The sequence below is a fragment of the Cygnus olor genome, chromosome 16 (genome assembly GCF_009769625.2).
Source record: "Cygnus olor isolate bCygOlo1 chromosome 16, bCygOlo1.pri.v2, whole genome shotgun sequence".
In the NCBI taxonomy this organism is placed as follows: domain Eukaryota; kingdom Metazoa; phylum Chordata; class Aves; order Anseriformes; family Anatidae; genus Cygnus; species Cygnus olor.
The window spans coordinates 14,867,942-14,882,262 of NC_049184.1; the positions used below are offsets into that span (position 1 = coordinate 14,867,942).

The 14,321-nt window shown below is 51.9% G+C and overlaps 1 protein-coding gene across 1 annotated transcript; it reads right to left on the reverse strand.

The window, feature by feature from the left end:
- Window positions 1–421: 421 nt before the first annotated feature.
- FNDC11 (fibronectin type III domain containing 11) lies at window positions 422–3,543 on the reverse strand. Its single transcript, XM_040576133.1, has 3 exons — window positions 3,463–3,543; window positions 1,941–2,082; window positions 422–1,452 (listed from the first exon to the last, which is right to left on the reverse strand). The coding sequence occupies exon 3, from the start codon at window positions 1,421–1,423 to the stop codon at window positions 506–508; it is 918 nt and encodes a 305-aa protein (XP_040432067.1). The 5' UTR covers window positions 1,424–1,452; window positions 1,941–2,082; window positions 3,463–3,543; the 3' UTR covers window positions 422–505.
- Window positions 3,544–14,321: the final 10,778 nt, after the last annotated feature.

Sequence of the window (14,321 nt, forward strand, 5' to 3'; positions counted from 1 at the left end):
GATTTGAAGAGCTTGAGATTCAGTTCAGGTATTCTGGAGGAAGGATGCTGGGAAAAATAAATTGGGGAAAACAAACAAACAAATGAACAAGCAAACAACCAAAAAAACCAAAAACACAGCACTGCGAGAAGCCAGCACAGGGCATCTTTCAGTGGAAGGCAAGCACTGGATGATAGAGATGTTTCTACCTCCTGTGCTTTGCATCCAAGGTGGCCTGCAAGGCTGCCTATTGGCTTCTAGCTACGTCCCCCTGGGAGTTGTGGGCAGTAGGAAGTGAGCATTGAGTACTGAATGGTATTTATGTTATTTTTTCTGAGAAATTTGGAATTGCTTACTGTTAACCTGGAAGGATTTGTGGAAGGCACTTACAAAGTTGCTGATGAAAACAGGAAAAAAAAATCAGATTTACACAGTGTTTTAATTTTTTTCCTTTATTTATTTTTCTCATTTACCTTTTTCAAATGGAAAAAATGAGAAAACTTTCTCTGCCACCTTGTTCTTCTGGTTAACAGGTCCTGCTGTCTTCAGCTGAGCTCACTGTCATCAGTGTAATGGTGTCATGCCATGTTTCATAGACAAGTGTGTACGTCTCTGCTCTTCTAATTGTGAATTCGTATGATCTGTCAGGCAGCAGATCACAGACTACACATGTGTCAGAGCTGACTTCCAGAATCCCCCTTTGTCCCACTTCTGTCTGAGTTCCATGCTTCAGTAACCTAAAATGCAGTTCATACTGCTCAAAGGGTGACTCCTGATTTTCAGTAAACCATTTGAGATGGGCCCAGTTCTCGCGAGCAACTGATTCTTTTCGATCAAACATCACTGGCATCTTTGTACTGAGAGAAAGCTTGATGTTTGGGATTCTGTTACCTTTGATGTCTGCATGTGACACCAAACGGTGCTTGGCGTGGAGCTTTCCTGGGACTTGCAGGGAAAGGAATTTGTTCATCAGCTCAGAGAGATCTGACAGCTTCTGCATAACTGATTCCCACTTGGAGAGGAAAGTTACCACGTCGCTTGTCTCTACGTAGCAGGCCAGCTCCTCCCGACCTCGTTGCAGCTGTTCTAACAGGTCAGTTAAAAGTACCAGCTGGATTTCAGTCTGGGTTCTTGCGACCCTCTTCATCCTCTGCAATCTCCAGGGGTCAATTATTTGGAAGATGTCAGTGGAAATCAATACCTGGTTCTGGTCTCTCAGGATTATGCGTGAGGGCAGAACCTCAATATAGTAGTAAGACTTCTTCAGAAGCTCAACTTTCTTGTGATGATGCTCAAGGAGCTGGGGGCTCAGGTGAGATTGCAGGAATTGTAGAACAAGGCTTTTTCTCTCCATGTACATGTTCAAGATAGCATTGTCTTGTTCCTCTCTGCTGCACACAGTGCTTTCCAAACTGGTTCCAAATTCATTTGGATTCACATTCATGATTCCAAAATTTGCTGTGTAAAAAGTACCTATAAGAAAATTAAGAACCAAAGGAAAAGCGACTGTGAAGGGAGCGTAATCATGGCTGTGACTCTTCTCTCCTCTCTTAATTAAAGCTTAGCTTATAAATTTATAGATGAGAAAGAACTATTAGACTAGATGTAGTTTTACAGGAATTATCCTTTATAGTTGTATGGTTTCTAATGTTTTGTACAGTCTACTTTTATATATTCTAATCAATTTATCTCCTGCTACCCACCCCTGGAGAGGTTATACCTCTGTATAATAGATTAACTGTCAGGAATTATTCTCCAGTATACTCTACCAAATTGGTTTTCTATCTTTTTATCTTCCCTTTCATTTTAATTAGATGTGTTTGTACTCCTGTAAGCAATTTCTCTCCATTCTTCTACATCTCTGGAGATGTCTATTTTTCTCTTGTAATCTGCTGGGTTATTGAGGTTTGAGAGCCTCTAAACCACATTTTCTAAGCCAGTTCCAAAAGCTACATAATCACCTTGGTGATTCCTCCACGTGAGCAGGTATGCAGCAGGCAGAACCAGGCAATGCTCTGAGTGCAGCCTCACAACAGCTTTCAAGAGGTAAGCCCGCACTTTTCCTTGCGCCTCGGCTTTAAGCAGCTGCTGGACAGTCGTAACCTGGCAACGTGCACAGTGATGTATTGCTTCCCCTTTCTTTGGTTATAGTTGACATCATCACCCCAGCCCCTCATAGCAACTTGTTTTCCCTTGCCTCTAGAGCCATGGTGTTAGTAGTCCACAAGAAAATTATGATAAAAGGATGAAATTTCATGTAAAGCACCTTTGAACAGATAATGGTTCACCGGTAAGGTGTTTCAGTAGTGGTCTTTTAAAACTCTGTATCTGCTCCCTTAGTCTTAGCTGTTTCATTTACTGACAAAGATGTGTCCTTGGTGGTGCCAGCTGAGTCGAGGTGGGAAGTGTTTCTCTAGTGTGTCTTAGCTGAGAAATCTCTGGCTCATGTATCACAGGCAGAAATTAGCTAAATTCTTATGTTCCCATTGCCACTGATATTGTAATGAGAACCCAACTTGATACCAAGAATGTGGTTTTCACAAACTGCACATGCTTGATTTGTAAGAGAAATAAATGTGAAATTCTGAAAGCAAGTTTTTGTGGCCCCAGTCATACTGCAATGATGTGATTTAGCAACTTGTTCTACGTAACTGTCTAGTTTTATATAAATTACTGTAGTACCTGTGATATTTTAATACCTACATATCTTGTAGAAGCTAGATGGTGTTATCTAGTTGACAAATAGTTTTTTTCTTAGCCTTCCTTTCCCTGAATAGATAATGGAACTAATAATACTTCCTCACAGCAGTTTCAGGAGTTAGTAAACCTTTCAGATGACTGGTCTCCCTGCATTTTATACTAATTCACTCATCCACAGCAACTTTCTTTTTTTTTTTTCCAAGAAAGCTGTCAACTTAAAAAACAAGCTGTATTTTCTTTTCACTTTTTCTTTCCACAAAAATACCCTAAACCAAAGCAGTGACAGTTCTTGGCAGCCCCGTATGGAGTGGAACAGGGACAGCAAATGCAACAGGTTACACCACCCCGCTTTCAGAGCAATTTGGCTGTCTAGAGCAGTTTGTTTGCCCACAGACAGAGATGTGATTGTGGTTGTTTTCCTTTCTGTTTTCGTATCCCTTTTTCTTGCCAGATATGTCTGTTTTTCAGTAGCACCGCTATGCTTGCAAGCACGGAGGCTGCAGACGCACCAGCTTGGGGCTGTGTGGCCCTGGGCACCCCAAGGAAAAGGCTGGGGGTGGAAAGGGTGAAACAAAGGAAGGTAGAGCCACCCCAACACCTTCCCCACGGCTGAAACCCAGCCCTGGAGAAGCCCTGACCCCTTCAGCAAGGGCCAAGGCCTCCTCACCAGCACAGGAAGGCTGCAGCAGCGGGAGGCTCTTGCTCAAGACAACCCCAAATCACGTTGCCCAGCTTGGGGCAGCCCTGGCACACCTTGCCCAATCTCAGGGATATCCACTCTACCTTGACCAGCCCCAGGGAGTCTCGTCCCACTTCTGCAGCCCCCAGTGTCGCCGTCCCAGCCTGGTCCGCACCCGCGGCCTGGCTGCCCGCAGCAGGCTGTGGCGGTTGCCATGGTGGTGCATTGTGGCATATGGGGGCTGTTCCGGGGCCGAGGCCTGTTCCAGGCCCATTGCTAGGGTTGCAGGATGAGGATGAGGATTGCAATGTGAGAAGGTTGTTGGTTGTAGAGATGTGGCAATAAACAGGGCATGCTCCCAAAGCACTGCTCCATGTACTGTCCCCAGGCTGTGGGAAGAGCAATGTTCATGGCAGGGAACCCACCGGCTGGGTGCAGGAGTTGTTCCCATTCCCTACAGTCGAGTAGCAGCTGGTTTCCATCTCCAATCTGTGCTGGTGGGGCCAAGTGCATGTGGTCCTGCTACTTCTCTCCCAAGCATCCCCTTTTTACAGAGGTGCTTTTCCTAGCACACGCGTTGGGTTGTGGGTCACACCCTGGCTGTCTCAAGGGATGAAGCATTAGGGATTCCTCTCCTAATCATTTGAGTCTCTCCCTGTTCAATCAGCAGTGTTTATTTTTACTTTGGAAGCAGTATCTCAGATTGCTTTAACAAGCCAGGTGCACAATGGCTGGTTGTGATGGTGTCGTGGTGCACCGGTCCTGGGGCTGAGGGACTTGGAGCCAGCTTTGGGCTGGGTTTTGTGTGCTTCCTCACCACCGCCAAGAGCTGTGCCAAGGAGTCCTGGGCTGCCAGCGTGGTTTCCTGGAGTGCACTGAAGAAAAGAGCAGGAGAGTGAGGGCAGATCCCTCTGCCCTTCCCCCGTAACAAGCAAGTTCTGTTTCCCCGCCATTTTGTGCCCTTGCTGTGAGCTATGGGAGTGCTCAGCTGATGGCAGGACTGTGTTCTGAGGAGTCCGGCCGTCGTGGTTTAACCTGGCAGGCAGCTAAGTGCCACACAGCCTTTCACTCACTCCCTCCTGCCCCCCAGTGGGGGAGAGAATCAGGAAAAAAAAAAAAAGTAAAACAGATGGATTTAGATAAACACAGTTTAATACGGTAGAAAAGGAAAGAAAAATTATTATTATTATTATAAAGGAATATACAAAGCAAATGGTGCACAATGCAATTGCACCTGCGATTGCCACCCTCCTCAGCCAACTCCCCCAGCTTTATTGTTCCAGATGACGCCATGTGGGATGGGACGTCCCTTTGGCCAGTTGGGGGTCAGCTGCCATGGTTCTGTCCCTTCCCAGCTCCTCGGGCACCCCCAGGCTCCTCACTGGCAGGAGGGTGTGAGGAGCTGAAAGGTCCTTGACTCGGTGTAAGCACTGCTCAGCAACAGCTAAAACATTGGTGCGTTATCAACGTTATCCTCATCCTAAATCCAAAACACAGCACCATGGCAGCTATTAGGAAGAAAAATAAGTCTATGCCAGCCAAAACTAGGACATGCCAGCTCAGAGCAGGGTGTAGTACACGCAACACTGAGCAGAAAAGCTGGCTCCATCCTGGGAAGCCCTAGCTGCCGCCTCCCTGCACCCTGCATGGTGGCCTTGGTGAAGTGACATGCTGACACACTTGCACTGCAGGCACCTTTCTGGGGCTGTGAATTGCCAAATGGAGGTACATCTTTGTCTGCCTGTGTCTGGTGAATCCTCTCAGCCCCAGCTGCGTGGGCTGGTCCAAAGAACTGCACGTTTCTGGGAGGATGATTGTGAATGACCGTGCCCTGAATTCCTGAATGTTGGAATATCATCCGCTAGCACCCCACTGCTGCTCTGCTTAACACCTGCTCTGAGCCCAGAGTGAGATTTGGGATACCCATAGACATGCTTCAGGTCTGCTCTTTGCTGCTCTGTAGATGTTACCACTCCCCAGGAAAGCACAGGTGATTCGGGGTAACAGTGGGATCCGCTGGGCTTTATGACACGCTGCGGGGTAGGGCAGTGGGTATTTTCACTTTCCAGCGGTGAATCTGGCAGTTTTACAGCTGTGGCCAAAGATACTGCAGTGTTTTGCTCTCAGCAGGGCGACTGAGGCTGTTTCACAAAGTGTCTAGGAGTTTTGTTAACTTAAACACATAATCCTTATTAGAAAGATGTGTTGAAATAGGATATAAGCTGCTCCATTAAGCAATACAAGCTACCTTTTGGGTAGAAAGGGATTTTCCTGTTCTGCTTTACTGAGGGACCCGTCTGGCCAGTCACCTCTGTTTTATTGCAGAGAAGAGACAGGCTCGTCTGGTTCATGGCGGTAAGGTCGATACCATGACCGGTGCTTTCATCAGCAAACTGGACAGGCGTCCTGCGTCTGAAGGTGCTTTCATACTCCCCGTGATTAAGTCTTTGGGTCAGGGCTTAGCCTTAATGCTGTCTTGTATGCTTAGCTGGTGCGTCTCTGCTAAGCTTTTTTAATTGAATGATAGGATCCATAACCCCGGCCCTGAGCTTCTGCTCAAGCATTGAGCGAGGACACGATCTGTCATTTTAAGAAATCAATGCATCTTCTCAAGGCAGCCGGAGCTTACCATTTCATTTCACAGCTGCCAAGAGATTAACCATACAATTGTCAGGTGTGATTCTGTAACAGACATGGAAGATAACAAATGTAAGTGAAAGAAGGTTGATATCCATGCTTGGAAGAGGTTAACAGAAATCACTTCTGTAATAAGTATGCCAAGTTCCTGCAGGGAATGAATGCGCTGAGGTGCTCATGTCATCGATCTGAAACCTGTCATTTGGGCAAAGTGTGCTCAGAACTGGACCTCGGCCTGGGCGGTCTGCGGACTTGAAGACGTATGAAGAGTTGCGCAGAGTCCATCTCACCTCGCCTCCTGCTCTAGGTGCCTGGGGAAGAGTTGAGAACAGGGCTTACGCTTTGTGTGCAATTCCCTTGGCACCCCCCCCATCCACTGATTTCTGAATATGTGAGGTTATCTTTGTATTTATCTTTGTATTTATCTCCCAGGGGAGAGCATGCCTGCCTTTGAGGTGAGGAGGTCTATGGTGTGGTTGTACCTCAGAAGTGACCTGAAAAATACAGAGGTATAAGATGAAAGTATAGCACAACTGAACCAAATGAAGTAGCTGAGCTTTTCAAACAGCAAAGGTGAAGTCCTGGGCTTAGACAGGGTTGCTCTTCCTTTAGGCAGGGGTAGATACCATATGAGCACTTTCTATGAGCAAGATATGGTGCGAGATTGAAACTGGGTTTATTGCTGACGTCGTGCAGAGACTTCTACACTCAGTTTGTTTGTGATTCTCATAGTTATAAATGCTAATCTTCATTCCAAATTAGCGTGGAGAAATGGAACTCTTTTGGTTGCTCCTGTCCTAAACAGCTGGCCAAGTTCCTGTCTTGATGTTAGGAATATGAGCATAAACCTGCCGATAGTTTTCAAGCTGTAATTTTAATGTTTTCAGTACCTTTACAGCAGGGATCAATTCAGCTGTAGGATTTTTTAGCACTCCATGAATTTATTTGAATTAATACAAATACAAATGTGTTTGAAGCCAACGCAATATTCTCCTTTCCCCCCCTCTCATCAGCTGAGCTATCACTGTAGAGGAGCTGACAGCTGTCGTCTGTCACGTTTGTCATTCTGCCCTGTCCTCCTGCCCACAGCATTAAAATAAAGAACTTGTTAGTCCTGTCTTTGAGATCAAGATATGAGCAGACAATTGATTTTCCTCCCTCTTCTCATTAGTGACTTCTGACACTTAATAAAACATATATTTCCACTCTCAGAGCAAGCAAAACACCCAGATAATGTCTGTCAGAGAGACCTGGGAGCTGGAATTCATCTTTATGGAAAATCAATAGCTGGAACAGAGAAATTGGCAGAATCCAAATTAAAAGTCGCTGGCAATTTCTGTCTTCATATTTCACATCTATTGCATTATGAAATAGTAATCTGCTGCAAAGGAAACCTCTGCAGGAACAGAGGGGACGGTGGGCTTCGTGACGAGTAGGTGCACGGTCTTCCTCTCTGCTTTCACGCAGGGGTGGCCAGGTCTTGCTGGGTGAAGGTGGATGCCAGGGGCTGCTGGCAGCAATTTGGGCAGCACCTGCTGCAACGTGGTCCCTGTCCTGGGGACAGAGCTCTGATCCCGAGAGCCAAGAGCGTGTCTTTCAGAGCAGAGCTGCCTGTCAGCAGGCTGCTCCCAGCTTCTTCGAATCCCCTTATCACAAGGGTGTGACTGATTTACTCACTGCTCCCCCCCCCCCCCCCCCCCAGTTTCACTGGTGCCTCATATACCTGAAATAAATTATACATTCCAGCTATATTATGTCCCCAAATCGAAATCATCACCACGCACCAGCGAATGTGGTTTGCTCATCAGGTGATTCAGAAGGCTCACGATGAGGAGGAGGAGAGCTGGAACCTGGGGGGAGAACTGCTCTTCTGGGATACAGGAGCCCCAGCTGGGCCAGGCCAGGAAGGAGTTAATTGTGCCCTCGAGGCCCCAATTAGCTCCAGCTAATTGCACCCTCTGACAGCCCCTGGGAGGGAGCCCACAGCTGGGGGGAGGTCAATGGCCACGGCCTGTGCTGGAGCTGCGGGGAGCTGCTTGGTGGGTCTGGAGGCTGGTTTGGGGAAAAAGTTTCCCTGGTCTGGACCAGCCCCGGCTCAGTGCTCAGCCATGAGATCTGCTGCAGGCAGGGCTGAGAGCTTGGGATTTCCTCGGGTAAGGAAGCCTTTGTTTCCTGGCTCTCGTTTCCTTGCTTAGTGGGTGGTGGTTGGGCAGGCTGGGCAGCTGTTCAGCTCCGAAGGGGAGTCCAGGGGCACGCAGACCCTCCTTTCTCCAGTTGTTCACTGATTAATGTTTTCTCATTAATCTAAGACCTCAGACACTTGTGGTGGACATGAGAGATGAATGCTGTTCTGAGCTTCAGGCTACAGCAGAGGGTGGTTTGCAGATGATCTAGCTCGGGGAGATGGAGCGGGGTCACGGAAGCTCATTTGTCTTGCTGGAAGTTCATCAAAACCCCATTTGGACATCCTTGCGCTGTGCTGCAGCTTGCAGAACAGCCATCCCTGAGCACGAGCTCGAGGCAGGCTGTCGTGTCCCAGATCCCACGGGATGGCTGGTGCTGGCAGGCTCGTGTGAGCTGAGAAGCATGCGTGCCCCTTTTTCCATGAAAATTTCACAAAGAAGCAGGACGTGGTTCTTCTGGAGAGGTGGCGTCCACGGCCCTGTGGAAGGTCCCTGCTCTCCCCAGGGCACAAAGCAGCCCTGCACTCGTCCTGCTGGGAACACAGTGCCCAGCACCTTTAATACCAGCGGGCAAAGCACAGCTGGCAGAGCTGGAGCCCGTGTCATGAAATTTATCACCTGCCCAGCTTCCCGGCGCTCCCTTCCATCTCTCAGGGCTGGCACGTTAATCTGCAGTCCCAAAGTGCTGCATAAATCAACCTAAAGCCTCCGTTCCCACAGAGTCCTCCGGGCTTCGCCCAGGGATGCTCACCCCGGGGGCTCATCCAGCCCTGCCGCTGGGCACGGGGACACGGCAGCTGCTTGGCAGCGGCACCACGCAGCCGGGTCCTTGTGGCTGATCCACGGGGCCGGGGCATTGCTCTGGGAATGCTGCAGGGCTCCGGCTGCAGGACGGTGGAGGTGAAGTCATGCCCATGTCAGCTCATCCATCTCTGCTGCTCACACGCTGGTCCCTGGGGAAGCGCGGGCTTTGGCAGCTCTAAGTGGGGTTGGAGGCGGATGTAATTCTGGAGAACAAGATTCCCTTGCAAAACCTTAACGACAACAACAAAAAAAAAAAATAAAGTTCTCGGCTGAAAAGCTTGTTTAAAGATCCCTCTCTGGCAGAGGAAATAATGTCTTAATTCGCTCCCTTGCTGCTTGCCTCCCAGCATGTCTCTTTGCGAGTGCTTGGTCCCCAGGGGAGTGCAGGCCATTAATTCTGCCAGGAAACAATCTGTGGATGAGAAGTGGCTTTGTTTGTGGAGCTGAGACCAACCTGAAGTGCCTGCATGCAGTGAAGTCGCTGGCGTGGGGACGGGCAGGTGGGGCGTGGGCACCCCGCGCACCTCCACGAGTGTGCAATGGGACAGGTGCCGGGCAGAAAATGCATTTGGTTTCCTGACCTGGCCATCTTTCTTTTCTGAAGCCTTGGCTTCGATCAGGAGGTGGTTTGGGTGATGTGCTCCCTCTCCGGGGCTGCCACGAGGGGTTTGTGAGGGAGGAAGGATGGGGGGGACGGGGTGGCTGTGGCCATCCCACTCACATTTGGGGCTTTGCTGCTCTTGTCCAAGCTGGTGCTAGAGAAGTGCTGCGGCTGATGGGACCAGAGGTACCTAATGAGGGCTGGTTAATTGCCATCCACAGCCCACTGGGTCTGCTCTGGCCCTGTGCTGAGGCTCCTGTGCTCGTCGCACAGCGGCACCGGAGGGTGCAGGACGAGGAGGCCCCAGCTCCGGGCGAGCTCAGCCATCCTCCTGCCAGAGTGCCCTCGCGTGTCATTGTCACCTCCTCCTGCGTGAAGAGCTTGGCGTGAGTCATCTCCCAGCTAAATGGAGTGTGTGGGCTCGCTGTAGCTTCAGGCTGTTCATCCTCTGCTTCCTGGAGCCTGACACGGGGTAAAACAGCGATTCGTCAGCGCGGGGACGAGGCAAGATGAATGTCCTGTGCCGCAGCACAGGCCTTGCTCCCCTCCTACCCGCTGGGCCAGATGCTGGCTCTCGCGGCGGAGTGCTCCAGCGAGGAGCGCTGAAGTGCTCGCTGCTGGGGAGCTCAAGAGATCTTGAAAGAAATATGGACCTGTGCTTAGCGCGGAGTGACTTCATGCTCCAGCTCTAAAACAGTGCCAGAGCCTCTGCCGAGAGCAGGCTCTTGAAAATGTTTCCAGCACACGTGTCAAAGCGGGTCCGGGGAGAGGGGGAACGGTGGGGGCAGCATCTCGTGGATGAAATCCCTCGGGGAGTGAGGTTGGTGCTTGCACAGACAGCATCAGGGGCTGTTGGTGGCCACGGGGCCGTGGTGGCCGTAGGTTTTTTTTGCAGGCGCTCGTCCCACCCTGGCCCTGCTGCCTTCCTCCTGGCCGTGGCCTTGGCCATGTGCAGCTCCTGCAGACGCACGTGTGCCCTCCCGGCACAGGGGATGGCTGGGGGCCGGGAGCTGCCAGGGTTATTTTTTTTTTTTTTTTGTGCTATCAAGCAATTGAAGTGTCTTTGTGGAGTTTAGCAGCCCTCTTTTGCATATGAAATAGGTCTCCAGAGAGCAAATCCAGAGTGAAACATCTCTCCTGGTGACTGACACCAAACTCTGCTAATGATGTTAAAAGCTTTTTGGCTGTCGGCGGCGCGGTCGCCTGCACGGGGGCACACGTGCGGGCTGAGCCAGGCTCCCATCCCCAAGCTCCTGGGGACTTAAAACTTTGTCGCATTTGCAGGGGCTGAGTTATCAGCACCAGGGTGTGCAGGGGCTGTAGGGGATGCCATGGCTCCAGCCCCCAGGGGAGCGCGTTGTGCCATGAGCCCCTGCCTGGAGGCTGGCACCATGGAGGGGCGCCGGGGGCTGCCCTGCAGCGCTGGTGTCTCCTGGGACCAAAAGTCCCCATGTGGGGGGCTTTTCTGGTGGGAAATGGGCCAAGTCCTCCCTGCGCGAGGGGAGCTTTGCTTAGAGACCGCTTTCACCTGGCAGGTGCTGCAGACAGGCAGAGTGGGCTTTTGTTTCCGATGAACTATTGTTCCAGGAAACAAAAACAGCACAAAGCGGGGCTTTTTGAGAGCTGCGCTCTGAAAGCGGCTGCTGAAGCTGCGCCCCTGGAAGGCCTCGTGCTCCTCGCCCAGCAGAGCTGCCCTTTGCTGCGTGTGCACTTTTGTATAAGCAGCTCGCCCAGCGCCACTGGTGCTGTAGGTGTTAACCACTGCCAATGCTCCAGCCCCTTCCCCACGGGCAGGAAGGATGCTCTGGGGCAGGACCGGGGGGCTCCGAGCACCCAGGGCTGTGCTCGTGGTGGGTGCCACGTGCCGACTGTGTCCTTCAGCCCCACGATTCCCCAGCTCGGCCCCCCCCCCCCAGCAAGGGCAGCAAGGCAGCTCCAGCCCCCCAGCATCGCTCGGGCTGGGACCAACCAGCCCCACGACGGCCCCAACCGGGCTGAAAGCTTCCCTTTTAGGTCCCTGTCGGCAGCAATTACAGAGCACAATGGTGATGGGCGAATGCAGGGAGCCTGTGGCCGTGCTGCTGGCAGTGTTTAGGGGGAGCAGGAGGGGAGGGCCGGCCCCAAGCACGTCTGGGCACTGCAGCTGCCCTGGGTCATGCGGGGCCGTTACACAAGGGCTGGCAGGCGATGCAGCGTGGCCCCGTGTGCTGGGACACCCCGTGTCCCACATGGGCTCGGGGGGTGGCCCCGTGTCCTTGGCACTCAGGAAATCGCTGGCTGCCTTCCTCTGCACGAAGGCAGGTTTCTGGTCACCGCAGGACATGGCTCACCCTCACTGGGATTTTTGGCTTGTGCATCTCAAGTGTTTGCACAAAGAGCGACAGTACCTGTGGCTACTAAACCTCGGTTCTGTGGGGTATTTTCCTTGTTGGGTTTGGGAGCCACTTCTGGAGCTGGAGGCAGGCTGGGCAAGAGGCTGCTTGTCCTTTTTGGCTCCGGAGCTGCTGGGAAGCAGAGGGACAGGGGAAGATTTCTGCAGGCAGCGTGCAAGGAGTGGCTGAGCTCACCTGTCCAGCTATCGCTGTGATGCTCGGTGACTTGGCCTACTGGTGCCTGCAGTGAGAGCAGAGCTGCTCCCAATGTGGGGGTGAGGATAAATGGCCACAGCTGCCTTGGTTTAGTGCCCTAATCCCCCAGCTGGGACCGCTGGCTGAGCCCTTTGGGATGGAGCTCGTGACACTTTACAGTCCGAGGTGCCACCGTGCCAGGCTCAGCTGGCTTGGAAGGAGTCACCACAGCATCAAGGGGGATGTGTGATGGTGGCTCTGACAGTGCAAATGTTTTCTATACCTTCATGGACACAAGACACACACACAGGGATTTATTAAAGATCAGGCAGAGAAATGTTAATCCTGCTCTAGGAAAGGGAGAGGAGGACTAAACCTTAACCACTCGGTGTTGTCTTTTCACAGGGCATCGGCAAGCCTGGCTGCTGGCTCAGGAGGTCTCGGTGATCTGGCTAAAGGCACAGGAGAGATGTGTGCTGTTGTCTCCATACTTGGTTTCTAAGCCATGGCGAGAACACGTGGGGCTGTGAGGGGCTGGCCTGATGCAGACGAGGACCTTAAAGCGCGCTGCTCGGGGACTGAGGACAAACACACGGAACTCGTGTTTCAAATTGTGTGTGGCTTTTCAACCCCATCAAATAGCTTTATTCACACAAACGTCTCTTAATTTACAAAGCCTCTGCCACTCATACACATCAGGGCATCCACAGTGTTCAAAGAACTTAAATAGAACATCTCATACCAACCCAAGTAAACCAAGTACAAAAAAATATTTATATAAAGTTGTTCACACGTAGGTCCTAGATTACCAGCTTCTGTGCAAAAAAAAAAAAAAATAAAAAAAATACAGATTCATTTGCTAACATCATTATCTTTAGTTGGGAGTCTGGGTTTAAGCCTTGTGCTCTCACTACCTTGGTGCAGGTCTGCAGGGGTCCCAGGGCAGGGCTAGGGCAGGCAGCCCCCATGCCCCCAGTGCACACAGCACTGCTGGGGCCCCAGCACCCCCCTGGTGTGGCCAGGACCCGACTGCTGCAGAGCAGCTGGGTTCTGCTGGAGGAAGGAGCAGGAGACCAAGGGAGCTGCTGGGGAGGGGGCAGGCACCAGGACGGGGACACCAAGAGCCCCCGTACGGCCCCTGCGCGCTCCCACGGCAGCTCAGCCTGAAAATCACCCTCGGAGTTCAAAGCCCCGGGGCAGACGGCAGAGAAAAGGGCAAATCCGGCAAAATCTGCTTCGTTTCAACGCCAAGGCTGAAGCTGGCTGAAAGGAGGGGAGGCTGCTGGAGCTCCGAGGGGGGGTTCCAGCAGGACCGGGCACAGCGCTCGCCCCGGACAGCCGCAGCACCAGGCTTTGGCAGCGCGTGCCCCGGGTACTGAAGCAGAGCAGCAGCGTGCTTCCCGGCTCTCGTCACCCGTGGAAAGCCCAGGGAGAGGCGTCCCAGTGTGCCCCGTAAGCAACTGCCCCACGAGTTTAGCAGGCTTAAACCCAGACTCGGTACTGCATACAGAGAAGACACACAACGCGTGCGATGGAGGATTCCCACAAGGATGGTAACGCTTGTTTTAAGTCTTATTGCTCCAGAAAGGCTCCGGGAGCCTCTGATATGTGAAGGAGCTGGGTCCTGAGGAGTAAAGGAAGACCACAGGGGTAACTCTTATCTGTCACTAGCACCGCTGAACCTCGAACACAGCAGCACGGGGACAAGGGGGAGCTAATCTAACCCCTCTAGGCTAGAGCCACCTCTGTTCTCTCCTCCCCACGGACTGCAGCTGCCTGGGAGGTCCCACAACACCGGCGCTGTCGGCCTTGCTGCAGGCTGGTGCAGATAACACGTTTCCCAATCCTCCTGAGGCTTGGCTTATCCCCCCACCCACCCCCGCTTCCCTCTTGTAAACAGCAGTCAGAAGTAAACAGTTTCATACAATCACCCCCAGCACGGCTCCGGCTGGGCTCCACAAGCCTTGAGGGTGGTAAAGTTTGGGGAGAGGGCACTTGGCTCCCCCCCCCCCAAAAAAAGCAGCCCCCCCCCGGATGCTTGAAAGAGATGGAGATAGCCTGGCCCTGAGCTGGGCAACGCTCTGCAGGCTTAGTGTTGCTTTCCTTAGCTTGAGTTTTCCCAGCAGGGCAACCCGGTGCCAAAACCATCCGCTGCAGACGGAGCTCAGCCT